Genomic DNA, 18,120 nt, shown 5'->3' on the forward strand with positions numbered 1-18,120 from the left:
CTATTATGTAGGGAAATATGATTTTTAGATTTATATATTATTATTTTATTTTTAAAAATATGTTATTTATATTTTAATTTTTTATTCTGTTTGGGGGAAAAAATTAGAGACGAAAAAAAGAAGGAAAGATGTATTGGATTAGAAGAGCAAATATGTGGGGAAAAAGGGATAACAGATAAAATAATAAAGTATAGAAAGAAAATAAAGTATAGTTGAAATTCAGGCCGATACGTCGGCACAAAGAAATAAGTTTTAATTATGTGTATGTCATTGCTGAACGGACCCCCAAGAGATCTTCTCATAGCGATTTTATAATGACCATAAACACCTCTTTTTGTGCCTTGTTCTACTTTATATCTGATGAAGCCCGGAGAAATAACTGAAACATAAGTTATTAATAAATTAATAAATATTTTTTCTGTTATTTTTTGTACTTTTTATTGGTCGGACGATCTACTTGCTCATTATAATTTATTTATTTATTTTTATTATTAGCTTAATAATGTAGTTTCAAATTTATAAAATGTACATAAAATATTTAAGTAGATGCTGAGTATCCTGCTTTAGAGATCGGATTTAATTGAAATATTTTATATTTGCTTCTTGCTGCTTGTAGGTATAATTTTGTTAATGACAAATGTTCATATGAATCAATTTCCTACTGCTTAATAGAAAAAAAATCTCTACTAAATTTTGAATACGAGATCTATTTGGAATTAGAATTTTAGATTTTAAATCGAAGCACATTTTATGCGGTGTTCTTGAATGGTTGTTATCTTACGCTTAGGCCCAGCCTACACGTACTATTCTTTGAAAAACAAAAATAGTTCTTAAAATATTCATTTCCACAACATATATCCTAGCTCCTGACATTATTGCCTCCAATTATCATATATTTTTTAGTAATTATTTGGAAATATTTATATATTATAAATATTTACATTTATAGGTTATCTGCTGGGGTGGCGGGCACCAATGTTATTTTTTTTATCATTAAAATAAGTTTAAATAAAATTATTAACCATTAATATACGGGCTTTGTGTGACAATAGCTTAATACCACGACGGATGCTGCTTAATTATTGTCATGATAGACAGTCATCATGAAGGTAACGACTACACAGCTCAACCATTGCAGTGTCTGCAACAGTTCCTGCCGTGGCTGTAAAGTGTTACCTCGTAACTGGCTTTAACGTGACAGTAACTTCACTGCCTCTATGTGTACATCACCTATCAAGCTTAGTCTAGTGCAACAATATTATCATGGGTCAATTAATTAATCTCAAAACTTTTTTATTTAAAGATTTTCCATAATTTTTATTGATTAATCCTTTTGAATTATTTCATGTACTGGAAGATTGCTTATTGACCGGGTGTATCAATAAATGGAATTTGACCGCACCCCGACCGAATTCCATTTATTATTTCATATACAGTATTTTTTCAATTAATCTTTTTATTCTATGTAAGTTTTTATTGTGAAAATCCTTCCTACATGATCCAACTTCACGCGTATTGCTTCTTTATCAACTTTTCGGATCCCTTCCTTCATCTTCAAGACGATCCTTTTTAATGAAATGAGAACTTATAGTCTACCATCACCGCATTGTCCATAGTGATGGTGGAAATGAAATATAAAAAAAAAATGAGTGTACATTAAAAATTGATTAATTAATATATTTAATATGGATATGTGAATATGTAACTGCCATTAAGAAGGATCGTTATGAAGATAGGGGAAGAGTCTCGAAACGCAGATGAAGGAATATGTGTGTACTGGAATAATTTAGGTAGGATTTTTCCCTATAAAAACTTACATGAAATAAAAAGTTATTTTATGATAGGAAGATGGTCTGGGTGCGGTCAAAATAAGTGAAATAGAAAATGAGCTGTTGATTATGAGCCAAGGTTTCGCCCCACGTTGCAGGGCTTCGTCAGGGATAAAAAGGATACAAACAACTAAAATTGAGTGGTAATAATTCAAATAGTAGTAATTAATCTTACTCTGTTACATAATTTTGGTTATTGGTATCTTTTTTAGACCTGGTGAAGCCCTGACGTGAGGCGAAACGTATGGCTTGAATTTTAATATTTGAATTTTTTGGCCGCACCACTACTGTTAGCCTTTTATTAATTACACTTGGTCAATCAACGATTTTCAAATAAACATTCTTTCATGACAGTTATTCATAAATTTTAAAAATAAAAATTAGACTTTGCTGTCACAGCTCATATTAGGCGGGCACTGGGTTGAGGGCCACTGTCATAAATCTTATAGAAGCGTCTCTTTACTAATTTATTGTTCTTTTCTTTTTATGAAATTCTGTATACATTTTTGTACAAGATCAGTTTTACGGGATAAGAATTATTCTTATATTTATTAACATTATATTTTTTTTCCTTCAATTTACAATTAAAACAGAGCTATGATTTATCTTCTTTATCAATATTAGCAGATTTTCTTGAATCGCTGTTAACATTAGTTTTCGCATTCAAGGAAGAGTTTTTGTCACAACAATGCTACCACCTGTTAGATAAGGCATCAAAATATCGATTGTTGGTCATCGTGGGTATCGACTCTTAAGTTGTTTAAAAGTTTTGAACATTGAACTAAGTATTGGTATTACCCATTTCCTCGAGCCAGCAATAGGGTTAATTTTATATTGATATTAATTACACTCTAATTAAATTAATTCGTATAAAAATTAATTGTAAATGCTTTATTTTGTTTCAGTGTATATCTACGCAAACTTGTTTGTTTAATATTTTTTTATTTCATTCTGCATCAGAAATAGAGTAGAAGAAATGTTTATGATATTATAATTGTAAAACTTAATAACATTTTCATATTAGCATCAATACCTAATTATTACTGTATTACTTGATGGTGGATTATTAAGTTCAGGGTTCTGTAGAATAGTTTTGCATTTACATATATTTTTAAATATGAGTTATGGGTTAAATATTACATCTAAGACCCACCAGATATAATCATAACACAGAAGAGGTAGACTACGATGAAGACAGATGTGCTTAGCGAAGACATGATGTGTTGGTTACACCGATCGGTTCGGAGTTGGGACCACTACTGGAGCCTGCTCCAGTAGGCAACAACCCCTTCTCCTTCCGCTCCTTATTCCCACATTATTTTTTCATTTATATTATCTAGCTTTTATTTATTATTTATCGATTTTTTTGCCGCAATAAATTTTAATTTGTTAAAAACATTAAATCTTGCAATTCCGAAAAGGAACTCCAAAGTATATTTATTTATTTATAATCTTAAAATTCTTTCTTGAGACTGGTAATTTTTTACTAAATAATTCAAAATACTATCCAAATTATAGTCTCAAAACTTTTATTGCTTTTACACGTCCAACGTTTCGGCCAATTCGGCCATCTTCAGGGACAATCTACTTAATTCACTATGAAACATATCATTTAATCATTCCAAAAACTTCATACAGGCTATTCTGCCCAGGTCAAAACATTTATATCTATGAACAACATTAAAACCATTAGGTAAACTAATTTTTTGTTAATCAGTATATCTCACATTTGTTTAATTACCCAATAAGTCAAATATCCATTTAAAAATCACAGTCACAATTATTTCTCATTAACCACTATCAATACACTTTTATTACAACCTTTATTAGGTTATTTATTAGGCAGAATAGCCTGTATGAAGTTTTTGGAATGATTAAATGATATGTTTCATAGTGAATTAAGTAGATTGTCCCTGAAGATGGCCGAATTGGCCGAAACGTTGGACGTGTAAAAGCAATAAAAGTTTTGAGACTATAATTTGGATAGTATTTTGAATTATTTAATATATTTATTTATTTCGATGTTATATTTGCGTTAGTTTTAATTTTTTACTTGATTAATAATTTAATAATAAATTCTAAATTTTTTAAATCGAAAGTTTAATTGCGTTTAAAAAATCTTTCATTTGGTGTGAGCCTTTATTTGACAGAATTTTTTTTTAAAGAGTTGTTATTTACTAATTATTATATAAAATTTGCCACAAGGCTATAATCAATACGTAGTACATTTTAAGGGGCAAATATATTTTATATTTTACATTTAAGTGATTTGAATTTCCTTTTTCTTTGTTTTCTTTTTCTTACTTATTGTTTTCAAACATTAGGAAAATTAAAAAAGAAAAAAAAAACAAAAACAATAAAAGTATTTGACTGAATAATTAACAACTAACAAATGTTACAGTTCACTAAAATTTACATTCTACTCCTAACTAATTATTCAATGTTAGATTTTTATTGTATCAATGTTGAAATTACCAATCCTATTTTTAAGGAGTTCATCATTCTGTCAAGCAAAAAGCTATGATGACGTGAAAAATTTACCAAACTGACGAAACGGGAAAACGCACTGGACATACGCCCACCAATGTAACAAAATGTACCTTTTATTTATGCGTTGTTTGCTATTATCTCTTACCTTCTACGACTTTCGGTGTTAAAAATTATTTTTTCTTAAATCTTAGACTTTCCAAGTGTATATAGTACGTCTATATTACCACTGCTATTTCCAGGAATGAAAAAAAAAAATATATTTTTTCTCTTATCTCCTTGGGAGCGGAGTAGTTCAGTGAGTAAATCGCTGTGCTATTAATTCCCGGGACCCTGGTTTGAATCCGGCTGTGGCAGATAATTATTTTTCTGTTACTATAGCTGTGAGTCAACCATGTGAATTCCGGAACCCTCCTGCGGCCCTCGGTAGTCTCTATAGGTGAAAACTTTGGAGGTTGAGCGTAATCTTGCGAAAATCACATCCTTGTATAACCGTTGTTCAAAATATATATATATATATATATATATATATATTTAAATTTTTCTCCTTAAGCTAGTCATTAGATCCTGTCATAGTTTATATTATATTTATCTATTTTGAATAACTAATAAAAGTCTTAAATAGTATGAAATGAAAATATAAACTAGGTGATTAATAACTATGGACAAAGACAGTAAGTAATATTAGATTGATAACATTATTATTTTTATATACATATAAATGTGAGTAATATATAAATAATACAGTGGATAAGATATTTTTTTTCTTACCCTCTTCATTATAAATAACAACATTGACATTTATCTAAGTATACAAGCGTAACTTGTGCCCTTCCTTTGCCATATGGCATAATAAGGAGTTGGGCTGGGTCCGCTTAAGGGGAGGGGGTTACAATATTGGCCCAGGAGCCGCTGGCCGGAGGGTACAAAGAACAGGGAGAGCCACTCCACTGGGGGAAGATTTAAAAAAAAAATTAATAAATAAAAAGAGGTAATATGTAAAATTATGAGAGCCCAAAAAGCAATAAAATGTATCAATATATAAAGGGTATGTAAAAATGGATAGTTTAAGGGCGAGTATGTAAAAACAATGTTATAAAAAAAAAGAAGAAATATGGAGAATAGGAATTTGAACTCTTTTTTTTCTTCTCTCAGAATGATGGTTGTTGTATTGTTTTTATAGCCCTGATGGAGACCTGAAAATTAGGTCGAAACGTTGGCACAAATAAATAGTTCGTTTGTTTATTTAGGTTTTTTCTGCTGACTGCATCTCCCCTCCCCCGACCATCTTCTCCTCTTAAAGATACTTTAGAGGAAGCCACTATAACAATTTGGCATTGAAACCCAGTCAAACTATTTGAATGAGGATAAGACCTAACTGATATTAAAGACCAATTGATTTACCGAGTTAATCAAAATCTTTAGGGGCATTTTCATTTTTCAGTTTACTGAAGTTTTTTTTTTTTTACTGCTTTGGAAGTAAACATATAGAGGGGACTGAGATAATTGCGTTCGAAAAATCCAGTAGATGATTTTCAGTCCTCATTTGAAGCTGCATATTTATAAATTTTGTGTTATTGTGTATCAAATTAATGAGGTGGATTTCATCTTTTTTTTTAATAGTAGATTTTAATCTTAATCCTGTAATTGTCGCTAATTATTCCTCTTTAGAGCTTAAATTATTTTTTGCCAGAGTTATATATATGTATATCTGTTGTATTATTTTTTATGTGTATGCAGATATATTAAAATAGCAATATATCTGTATTTTATATTCCTAACAGTAGTTATTTGTGTATGACTGTAAGAAGTATACATTATGGTAAATTATATGTATCACAATTTCAAAGTTAATGAAATTTCCCACAAAAGAAAAATAATTATCTAATTCGACCTGTTAATAGTGTAGAAATAATGTATTCATCTTTATGATCATGTTTTAAAGTATTTAGGCAGATCTCAAGCAAACCTGATCACTTAATACAATGGAAAGTCAATTATTATCCACATAATAGTTATAAAATTTTATTTTAATCGAATAGGAAACTTACTAGTACATCATTTTTTGACATAGACCCCTTGCTTTTTAACGCACTTGGTCCATCGTACAAGCTTCATGATACCCTCATAAAAGGTTTTCTGTTGAGCTGCGAGCCAGGAATGCACTGCTTCTTTCATTGCTTCGTCCGAGGTAAATCTTTTGGTCCACTGAAAGGGCATTAAGGGGCCGTTGATTTACCTCGGAAGAAGTAATGAAAGAAGCAGTGCAATCCTGGCTCGCAACTCAACCTAAAACCTTCTTTTATGAGGGCATTATCATGAAGCTTGTACAGCGATGGACCAAGTGCATTGAAAGAAAGGAGACTATGTTGAAAAATAATATACTTGTAAGTTTTCTATTTGATTATAATAAAATTTTATAACTGTATTGCGGATAATAATTGATTTACCCTCGTATGAATTTTGGGAATGAATTGAAAACTATGTATTCTAGATGCTCATTCGGAAGATAATCAAATATTTGAAAATTATTATGTTCCTATTATTATATAAAAAAAATCTTAAAATAATTTTTTTTTCTTGGTTTTTCAGTTAGCAGAAAACATTTTACACAATGAAAAGGACATTAGTGAAATAAAAAAGACTGAGGAAGAAATCACAGAATATTTCCTTCTACTTCACGGTAAGCTCAGTTTGATTGAGCACAACCTTCGCAAGAAATTATCATCTGTTAACACTAGGAGAAATTTAGAAGAAATTCTTAAACAAGTGACAGGATACATTGAGGTATGCATTTTAAATTTTATTATTGATATTTAAAAAAATAATAAAGAACCAACGGATCTTACTAGAGATATCTTGTTCAGTTTTTTTTTTTAATTTTGTAAAATTAACCTTTTTTTCTTTAAAATTTTGCATATTTTTAATTTTCTTATAATATTTCTTAAATTTGTTTTCCAATCTGACAGGATGCGGAGACAATTTTGGCGTCTACAAGAACTTTATTTAGTGACGGATCAGCTGTTGGTCCTAAATGCTTAGCCGTTATTGACAATTTGAAGTCTCGTCAGCAACTGCCTTGCTATTTAATTGAATCAGCTTCTTGGGTAGAGCCTAGGTAAAATAAATTTTTTACTATTCTTTTTCCTAATCTAATTATCAAATCCATTACAGTTTTTTTTTTTATTATTCTCTATATTTTAGGCTCTATTTGGATAACTATATAGACAAAATCATTATATATAATTAAAATGAACTATCTTAATTCATGCTAAGGAAATAGGTTCAGTACACTACCAGTGTATTGTATAGATAATGTTTTAATAATATGCTTTCTTTTCCAAAATATCTTTGTTTACTAACATCGTTAATTTATAGTTGAACCATTTCTCTTAATTCCGAACATAGGTCTAACTGTAGGTAATTGTGGAATTAAGTAATCGAGCGAACAATGTCAGAACAAAACTGAAGTAATTAAGTGACTAAGAATATTACAGATTTAGTTTTAACAAAATGATAAAGATTTTTTTTAAGCATTTAAAGGTTTGATATGTTCAATTTTAAATTTTTTTTAAAATAGAAAACCAAAATACTTTTGTATAAATTCAGAAAACAAGGTATATTTATAAAAATGTATCTTTGGTTTATCTTAAAATTTATGTTTGATAAATTGGGCTCTTCAATGGCTCTATTTCGGCTGAATTATTTTGCTTCAAATATTTCTAAAGGAAAATGATTTTAGTATTAATAGGAAATTTTATTGCAAAATAGACAAAACTTTAATATGATTTCATGTAAATCATGTGTTGGATTTTCTCCTATTAAACTGTCAGTTGGCTATGTTGAGAAGATAATTGACCATAGATAATATATATGAGGAGAAGATGGTTGGGGGTGCGGTTAGAAAATAGCACAAATAAGTTGAAAAGACCTATTCAATAGTGCCAAGTTTCGGCCAGAATTTAGATTTCCATTCTCTTAAAAGTAGCCCTGATGAAGGCTGGATATTCTGGCCAAAACTTTGGCACTATTAAAAAAATTATTAGTTTAAAAAAAACTTATTTGTGTTATTTTCTGACTGCACCCCCAATCATCTTCTCCTCATGTGAGGAGGCTATTATGCCATTCTCTCTATCGCTGCCCAACATAAGTTGCTTTTTGTTTTACATTAATTTTCATTTTGTTTTATATTCCTTAAATATATACATGTCTAAATATGGTTCCCATCCATTTCACCTTTGTTACATAGAGGACATATTAGTGAGCCTCCTATGCCTATCTGATAGAAGTAGATATTTTTGGAGAACATTGTGTCCTGTTGTTAGGCGGAAACCAATCACTCCCTCAGTTCAGCTAAGATTGTTGTGGATTTGATTATCCTTATGAATAAGCTTCTCCATTTGAGCAAACAAAACCAGAGTACAATTTAGTTTTGAGAAAACGATAAAGAAAGACCTCCTTAAACTTTGTGTTTGACGTTTGTCCTATCAGTATACTAAGAGCATATAATGGATCTTGCTGCTCTGCAAGATAGTGGTCTGTATACATGCATAGCCATTGCTTTGTTGAAACGGTGTGGAACAATTATAAAAATAGAAATTAATAATTATGCTATTCATTAAACATTGATTGTTTATATATATATTTATCATTTCTTTTTTGAAATAATTATAATAATAATATTCTTTATTTATTCTGGGATTGATCCCTTTAGAATAATATATAGGCTTCAAAATTAGGCTTTAAAGGCTTAGAGTAAAGTACAAAATAAGAATGAAGTTATAAAACGTCATAAAATATAATAAAGCAATGAATTTGAAAAGATAAAAACAATAATTAACAGAATATATGAAATAAAAATAGAACAAATAAAATAAAACTATATTTCATATCATAAAACATAAGATGACTAAATTCTGATAATAAATAAAAAGGAAAAAAAAAATGATAAAAAATCAAATAAAATTAAACTAAAAATAATAAATGGAAAGGTACAATTTTTGCTAATATACATATCTACAAGAACTACAACGAAAATCTGAAACATTAAATACAGAAAATATATAAACCTTGTTTGAAACTTTCAATTATTATTCTTCCGGAATTGGGTGGACCGAAGGTGGTCGAAGATATGGGATTTGAAGGTTGGAAGGGTATTAGAACTACGAATGAAGGAGGGAATAGAATTCCATAGGAAAGAGGAATGGATGAGGAAAGATCTACCAAAGTGTCAATGGGCAGGTACATATAAGTCTGAAGGCCATGAGTGGGTATTGCGGGAATGCACTGAGGATTTAAATTAAGGATATCAAAGATGTCTGATGGACGGCTGGATTGGATAATTTGGTAGAGGAAGGAAGCAAAAATATATTTATGACGGAAGGAGGGTAAAGCACTTCAATTCTTCATAAAATCGTACAAAGCAATTAATTAACCGTTTTAATTTTCCCCCGATATCCCTAGAGACACCCCTGTAAACCACACACCAATAATCAAAGTGGGGGAATATTAAGGAAGTAACCAGGAGCCTATGGGTTTCAAAAGGTAGTTGGTGACGAAGATAATTTAAACACTTTAGGGTAGAGATGGTATGACGGGAAATATTGGAGACGTGGTTTTTCCAGGAGAGAGTTTGGTCTATAGTGACACCAAGGTTTTTATATGGATGAAATTGTATTGGATTGTTGTTTAGGAATCAGGTTGGAATATGAGGAATAGTTTTCTGGGGGTGATTGGTTCCTATTATGATTGCCTTAGTCTTCTCTGCATTCAACTTAAGCTTGTTTTCTTGTGTCCAGTGACTAATTCGATTCAAGTCTTCTTGAAGCTTCTTTGTGGCAACCAATAGGTCAGAAGGTGGAAAGGAAAGGTAAATTTGGGAATCATCAGCGCACAAATGGTATTGAGAATGTTGGATAAAGAGGGGAAAGGTCATTGATGTAGATGTCGAAAAGGGTGAGGAAAAGCGATGAATCCTAAGGGACATCACAAGTAATGGTGGTTTATCTGGAACCACTACGTACTGCGAGCGATCCGAAAGGAAGAATTGAATTGAGGAAGATTTCGTAGTTTGTTAAGAAGGATGTTATGGTCAACCATGTCAAATGCTTTGGAGAAATCAAGGAGGATTAGGATAGTTAGGTTTTGTTGTTCCATGGCAGTTTGGTGGTCGTGGATTATTTTAAGAAGAGTTGATTGTGGTGAATAGCCAGGTTGAAAGTTGGACTGAAGGGGATTGATGAGGGAATGTTCTTATAGAAAGTTTTAGAGTTGGTTTTGAACAAGGCGTTCTAATAGTTTAGAAAAATTAGAAGTCATTAGGTGAAGAAGGATTTGGAATTTTATTTAATGGTTGAAATAAAGCAGTTCCAACAAGAAGGAAATATGGCATTTTGCAAGGGAAAATTGTAAATATGATTCATGATCCTAGTTTATTTATGATAAATAAGAAACAGTTTTTTTTATTGTAATATAGGTTTTCTGCTGATAAAGACTTCATAAAGACTTTGGAAAACCATTGTGATTTGAAATTAGTTGAAGAACCTCGGTACCAATTGGTTCCAAAAGAAAAGGTACCAACTGAATATACGGTTTCTCCCACTAAGGATCTTACTAGAGATGAAGTGTTGAAATTACTTAGAAAACCGTACCTTATTGTTGGTAAGAAAATAACTGAATTCATTTATATTTAGATTTAGGTTTTCTTGTTGAAAACTTTTCCATGACCCTACAACATAGGTGGGGGGGGGTGAATGTTTTCAAGCAAAAACTTTTTGTTTTATTGAGCTTATCTCATTCTGAATATTATTTTTCATGATTTCATTTAATTTACATTACATAATTTATTATGTTATAAAGACATTTGAAAATTTTAACCATGTCCCACAAAAATTAAACTAATTTTTAATTATGATAAATTGTATAATATTAGGCTGATTATAAAAAAGAAGTATAGCTGACAACTTAACAGAGGACCTTAGAAGATTTTCTTAAGCGGAGAGGTTATTTTCAAGGAACGTCAATCGTTTTCTCTCTATATTTATTTTGTCAAACAATCGTTATCTTGAATTTTTGTCAACTTTCATTTACTTAATGTAACATTATTTATGGTTAATGAATGTTGTTTAAACTTAATTATTTGGAAATTGTGGCCATATTCTAAAATAAGTAAAAAAGTTCGCTATTTTCTGAACAATTTTTAGTTGTGAATTAGGCTCTCTATAAAAAAGAAAATAAGTATTGCTTGACAACTTAACAGAGAACCTTGAAGGGGGAGCGAAGAGGTTATTCTCAAGGATGGGAAGTACTTCCTCCCTTCCCCTTTCAGTTATCTTGAATTTTTGTTTTAACATTTTAGTTAATTTTTAATTTGTTAATTCACTTTGACTGCACCCCAACCATCTTCTCCTCGTACGTCATCCACGGTCAACTATTTCTCATAATTAATTAGTTAATTTTACATTATTTTAATCACACATACTGATTCTTGAATTAAATATTATTTTAGTCAATTGAAAAATGGATTAAAATTTATAATTTTTTTTTTATTTATTTATTGTCATCAAAGCATCTTAACCACTTTATTATTACACACTATATAGTGGTTTATTATTTTCAATGAAGAACGTTTCTGTAATCACAAAAAAAATTAAATATAGTCTCTAAAAAATGTTTTGTGTTTACAGGTAAGGAAGTTGAATCCAAAAATCAAATAAAAAATAAATAAATACTGTCATCCTTAGTTTTTCTTTTGTAAATCATCACAGTCAACAAAGATACAGAAATAAACAAAAATTTATTTACCTCTGACCATCTCCTCTTTTTAAATTTTGGCCGATATAACTACACACACAGAGAAAGAAATTTATTCAATCATGGTGCCCAAATACATCGGGTTGCTACATTACAGAGCATACTGATCAATCCGTGATCGGACATATATAAATTTATAAATTACATTTTTTTGATATGACTCAATATAATAGAAAGATAACATTTTTTTTTTTTTCCCACAGTATTATTTTACAATTAATATCAGTCTACAAACTAAATTCAAGCTTTTCAATTTATTCCCTTTTTTTTTTCTTTCCCCTCCATTTTACAACTCTTATTTCATTTTATCAACAAATTCCCCTGTATAACAAATGTTAGAATATAAAAAAATATTTAAAAAAAAAAAACTGAGGTAGAAGGTGATTTTTAGACATGAATCATCATAGTAACTTAAATCACAGAAATCACTTATTACTATTTAGTTCTAAACAATACTCAACAAACTTGACATGTGAGGTGAAGGTAGTTGTGGAGGAAATTATACCTTTTTTTCTCTAACTAGAGCCTGCACACTAAATTGGTCTTAAGTGGTCAAGATATATCTGTTGCTTTAGTGTAATATTTGAGGATTCTTATTTTGATGTACAAAGGCTCAAATAAAAAGATTTCATATTAAAAGATTATTAGTTACCAGTTTGCAATTTATTGTAAAAAGATGGTCCCAGTGGTGGTCAAAAAAGATACACAAAATAGCAGAAAAAATTATTCATTTGTAACCAACATTTTTCCCACTTTGTAGGGCATTGTGATGGCTGAGTAACGCTCTATCCTTCCGGATCCGTCCCTGATGAAGTCCTGCAAAGTGGGGCAAAACAGTGATTTTAAGTTGGTTATCAGTTTTTTCTGTTATTTCGTGTACCTTTTTTTTTTTTTACCACAACCTGGACCATCTTCCTACAGTAAAAAAACTTCATTTGATGGATTTTTATATGTACCTCTTTTGATTGGTACTTGTGGTTTCTTATTTAGACTCAAAAAGAAATCTGGTGTAATAAACACTCTCATTTCATTTTAGATTCATCACCTCCTTCTCCTTCAGAAGGCACACCCAGTCCCTCATCTCCTCCTTCTCTTGCTAGTGAAAAATCTTACTCATCACAGACTCGTGATCATTCATCACATGCTCTTCTTTATCCAGATGAAATTGCTTTGGGTAAGTTGTATAATCAATAAAAAATGTATATTCCTTCTTATTATCTCTTTATTTCCTTTTCATTTGTCGACCTTTTTGGGGTCTTTTTCCCACCCTCAGGATTATAGTACCTATAATTAAGACATTTTTTTATCTTTAATATAATTTTACCTATGTAAAATATAATTATTTATACATATAATGTTATAGATTTAACACTTTCTTTAGTAACTTTATTTTTTTTTATATTATAAATATATTTTCTTTAGTTTCCTTGTCAATTATCCATATGATTATTTTTATAATTATACAAATAATATACAGAATGTTTTTCATGCTGTGAATTATTTAAGTTATAATAAATAAATTAATATGTGTCCCAACTACTTTATGATGAAATTTAAACGTTAACACTCATATTAAATGTTGTTTAAAATTATTACCTTGAGCATTAAGATGTGCTCGGCATCCTTTCTCCACAACAGTAGTGACCGAACTGCGCTGGGTTTGTGTTATTGTTACACTCTTCAGATCTGACACCACTGAATTTTTTTATTTGGTATGAAAATAAACAAATATTAATCTAAGCCCAGTCAATGGCCTAAATTCTTTACTAAGTTGGATAATTGAAACTTGTAGATACGTTATTGTTTCACTAGTTCCAATTACTCTTTTAAGTACAGAATTAAGGCCATTGATTAATATTTGTTTATTTTAACACCAAACAAAAAAATCCAGTGGTGTCAGATCTGGAGAGTGTTACAATAACACATACCCAGCGCAGTTCGGTCACTACTGTTGTGGAGAAAGGATGCCGAGCCTATCTTAATGCTCTAGGTAATAATTTTAAACAACATTTAATATGAGTGTTAATGTTTACATTTCATCATAAAGTAGTTGGGACACATATTAATTTATTTATTATAACTTAAATAATTCACAGCATTGAAAACCTTTTGACGTGAATATCTCCTGAATGAATTATATGTATAAGTAATTATATTATATCTATAAAAAATTTTATAGATTTAAACAAAATGTTGAAATTATAGACACTGTAATCCTGAAGGATGTGGATCTCAAAATTTTGACTTATAATAAGGAAAAAATATTTCAAAAGAATTAATTCGAAGTCTTTTGTTTTGTTTTTTAAATGTTTATATTTCACATTTTAGTTTTAATAAGGTTTATTTTTAACTTATAAATTTATTTTTATTCAACATTTTCTAATATGTATTGAAAACAAAAAAATTACTATTTATCTCTGTCCTGCATTCCAAATGTGTTGCACTGCTCATTTGATTCTACTGTTTTAATTGGGATATTTCAAAAATTTTAAACATTTAACTTTGGCCAAATTTTACCCTTATATTAATTTATTTAATGGAATTACTAAATGTTATTTATATTTAAACTTAAGTTCAATCAAATTTTATCTTTATAGTAATCAGGTATATTTAGTGATGATATGAATACAGTGGTTATTATAATTATGTTATTTGTATTTTCTTTCAGGATGTTCCCTCAGGGTTCGTATTAGCCATCTAATATCACCATCACACTTCTACGTTCAGAGAGAGAATGCCCAAAAGAAATTACTTGAATTTCAAGCATCGCTGAGGACTTCGCAGCTTCAACAATGTAAACCACCATATAATCTAGAAAAAGGTAATATATATGTTTTAGAAGATTATTAATTGACCGTTTGTACTAATTAAAGGAAAATGGTCTGGATGGCAGGTGAAATCATAGCTCAAATAGTACAACAACTATTTTTAATGCAGTAATATTTCACCCTGTTTTGCAAGACTTCATCTTTAGTAAAAACAAGATACAAAAAGTATAAAATATTGTATACAGGATAGGAATATAAGATGTCATGAAATATAATATAAGATCAAGTCATCTTATACACCTGTCCCGTTTACAATATTTTTTAGTTTTTGTCTCTTGTTTCTATCTCTGATAGAACCCTGTAAAATGGGGCAATAATGAATAATTTTTGCACTCTCAGAGCTACTTTTTTAACCACTGCCCTATCCTTCTTTCAGTAATATATACACGTATATCTTGCTTTTAATTTCAAAATCTTCTAACTACTTTTTTTCTTAAGTAATGCTTTGAGTGAATCCTGAAATTTGATACATTTATTATCTGTTGGCAATAAACGCATTCACATATGTCCTGTTCACTTACACCTATCAGCCAACAGGCCTGATGAAGACTTGCAATTTTGGTCAAAACGTTGGCTATTAATAAATGGTCAAATCTATTTATAAATTATTTTTCTTGACCAGAATGTGGACCATCTCCTAATTCCCATATGTTCAATCATCTGTGTTTACAATTTATTTGTTGGTAGTTTTAAGAACAAAAAATGTGGTTATATTAGACTAGTGAGTTTTAAAATTACTGTTTTGATTCTTAAAACCACCTAGCTCTTACCTTGTTTCCTCTTCCATTCCTTACAATCCTCCAAGGCATCTGATAAGAAGATTGCCTCCAGACCTAATGTTGAAATATTATCAGAGTATCAAATTTACTAGATGTATTTTTATGTAAATACAGTTGTAAATATCAATGTATAAAAAAAAAAAATTATCTGTATTCCATAAAATAATCAAACTTCAAGATTTATTCAGAACTTTACTTTAAATAAAAATTGTAGTTTGGAGGTTTTGGTATTAAGCTTTTGTTAGTAATATATTTACTGTTTATTTATATTTTAACTATAATTATCTATTATGAGCTGGTTCAAATCATTCCTCTTAAATCATGTATATCATTAGGTATTATTACACATGTTATTCCTAGTTAGCCTCCATTCGCCACTTTACACTTCTCTTATGTTGACCTTCTTGGTTCTTCTCTATCTTCCTCTTCATTTGCATTTACATTGCAAATGCATTACATAGTCTCCTCTTCTGTAATCATCACTTGCAATATTGCCTCAAAAAATGGGCTCCCAAAATTGATCTACTTATTTATGTAATTGTCTTTTCTGCTTTAAGGCCTTTTGTAAGCCTAAAAAAAAATCCCATGAAGATCTGAACTGAATAAGTAATTGGAATGTAATGCCCTGGTTGATTACAATACATTATCTCACTAAAAAAAAGCTGCAAGCTAGTTACTGTATTTCCATCATGTTAATCATTTGTTAGGATCAAGAGTACCTCATTTTAAGGTATTACAATTTTTAAAGATATTGTGTTTACTGTTTTACAACAAATTTAATCTAAATAAATAGTTATTCTGATAATAATTATATGCAAATTTCAAAAATTATTTCGTGGAACGTTGTTCTTTTTTTTATGACAGCTCTACAACCTGGGGCCTGTTTTATAATGAAGGCCAGTAGTATTAGTCCATAAATATAAGTACAAAAACTATAAAGTATAAGCACTAACACATTTTGTTTCATGATAGGGACGACTAATTATGATATTATATGAGTTTAAAAGTAAAAAATAATCTGGCAGTATTATATAAGTAAGTGAAATTGTACCAAATACAAACTGCAAGATTAATAGTATTAGTTTGTACTTTATTATGGAACGGGGCCCCGGATGCAGATCTGGCCATCCTCCAACTATCACGGTCTTGTGATGCCACCATCCTGTTTCTGACTCCCAGCATTTCCCACCACACCATCCAACTGCCTCAACTTTGGTCCCTCTCTTTCCTTGTTCCATGAATTGGCTGTGCTAGCAACTAGAAAGTATTCACCTGTTGAGCTCTTTAACTTCTAATCCTGATTTTCTGGCTGTATCCTACAATGCAAGAAATTTCTTGGTTACGACCTAAAGGGACCATTGTAGAAGACGTTGTTCTTTCTAATGAGGGCAGTGTGAGACAAGTGTGATGAAGGTAATTATATGTTTTGTGCAATCACCTTCTCAAAACCATATCTGATATTCTAAGTATTCATCTTAACTCTGCTAACTATTCTTCACTTCAAATCCTCTCTCTATTCCAGCAATACCCGTTCTTACTTATTTAGGTTTATGTGCAATAGCTCACTGTACAGCTACTCTTGAAAGTTCTTTCCTTATATGAACCTTTTAGAAATTCAATTTCATTCTCTATCAATTGCTCTACCTAAGTTTTAAATTTCTCCAATTGAATTATCTCCTATTGAACAAGTTCTCCAAAAATTGTAATTAGACTTCTTTTATTTATAGATTTTTATGCTTACATCTTTTTTTTTTTAGATTTATAAAAGCTAGTTTTATTAATTTTGAATTTTATTATTATTTTTTATTTTTGTTCACTCTCACGTTCTTAAACCAATTTTTAAAATTATTTTATTATTTAGGTTTGTTCTATAATAAATGAAGGCTTCTACTATTATTATTCCTTTTAAAAATCAGTGATACATATTTACTTAAAAAAAAAAAATGTTTCAGGTAAAGTATATTTGACACTTTATGGGGCCGACAGCAAATGGTACAGGGCGAGAATCACCAATATAATTGATCCTATGAAGTTTGAAGTATTTTATGTTGATTATGGAAATTCTGAAATTGTTGACAAATCAAGGTGAGTATTTTTATATATTTTTGTGTATACATGCATTTTAGTGGTTTGAAGTAGACCGATTTACCACTAGGGTTTATTTAGATGTTAGTTTTAATTAACTGAAATTAATAAAGTTTCTGTTCTTACTAATTTCAGGATAAGAACTATTCCCAAATCATCTTTAAACATGTCTTGCTTGGCTTATCGATGTCAGCTGTCGGACTGTGTTCCTAGATATGGAGACGATTGGGACGCCGAGGCCATTTCCCTCATGACTGAAATTATGGACGAGTAATAAAAATATAATTGTTTTTCAGATCT

At 29.9% G+C, this 18,120-nt stretch overlaps 2 protein-coding genes across 3 annotated transcripts in view; one reads left to right on the forward strand and one right to left on the reverse strand.

Annotated features, from left to right (window-relative positions):
• LOC106685818 (uncharacterized) overlaps positions 1-3,077 on the reverse strand; it is an 87,735-nt gene extending 84,658 nt beyond the window's left edge. The window contains exon 1 of the mRNA XM_014428746.2: positions 2,983-3,077. Within this exon, the coding sequence (XP_014284232.1) occupies positions 2,983-3,046 (64 nt within the window). The 5' untranslated portion in view covers positions 3,047-3,077. The remainder of the gene's footprint in view (positions 1-2,982) is intronic.
• The window catches only part of qin, a 347,449-nt gene that overhangs the window by 285,045 nt on the left and 44,284 nt on the right, over positions 1-18,120 (forward strand). For both annotated transcript variants that reach the window (XM_014428743.3, XM_014428744.3), the window contains 7 exons: positions 6,909-7,103; positions 7,286-7,434; positions 10,792-10,976; positions 13,165-13,302; positions 14,797-14,949; positions 17,688-17,820; positions 17,956-18,090. In XM_014428743.3, the coding sequence (XP_014284229.1) occupies positions 6,909-7,103; positions 7,286-7,434; positions 10,792-10,976; positions 13,165-13,302; positions 14,797-14,949; positions 17,688-17,820; positions 17,956-18,090 (1,088 nt within the window). The remainder of the gene's footprint in view (positions 1-6,908; positions 7,104-7,285; positions 7,435-10,791; positions 10,977-13,164; positions 13,303-14,796; positions 14,950-17,687; positions 17,821-17,955; positions 18,091-18,120) is intronic.

The sequence above is a fragment of the Halyomorpha halys genome, unplaced genomic scaffold (assembly GCF_000696795.3).
Source record: "Halyomorpha halys isolate HHAL.00 unplaced genomic scaffold, Hhal_1.1 Scaffold746.1, whole genome shotgun sequence".
In the NCBI taxonomy this organism is placed as follows: Eukaryota; Metazoa; Arthropoda; class Insecta; order Hemiptera; family Pentatomidae; genus Halyomorpha; species Halyomorpha halys.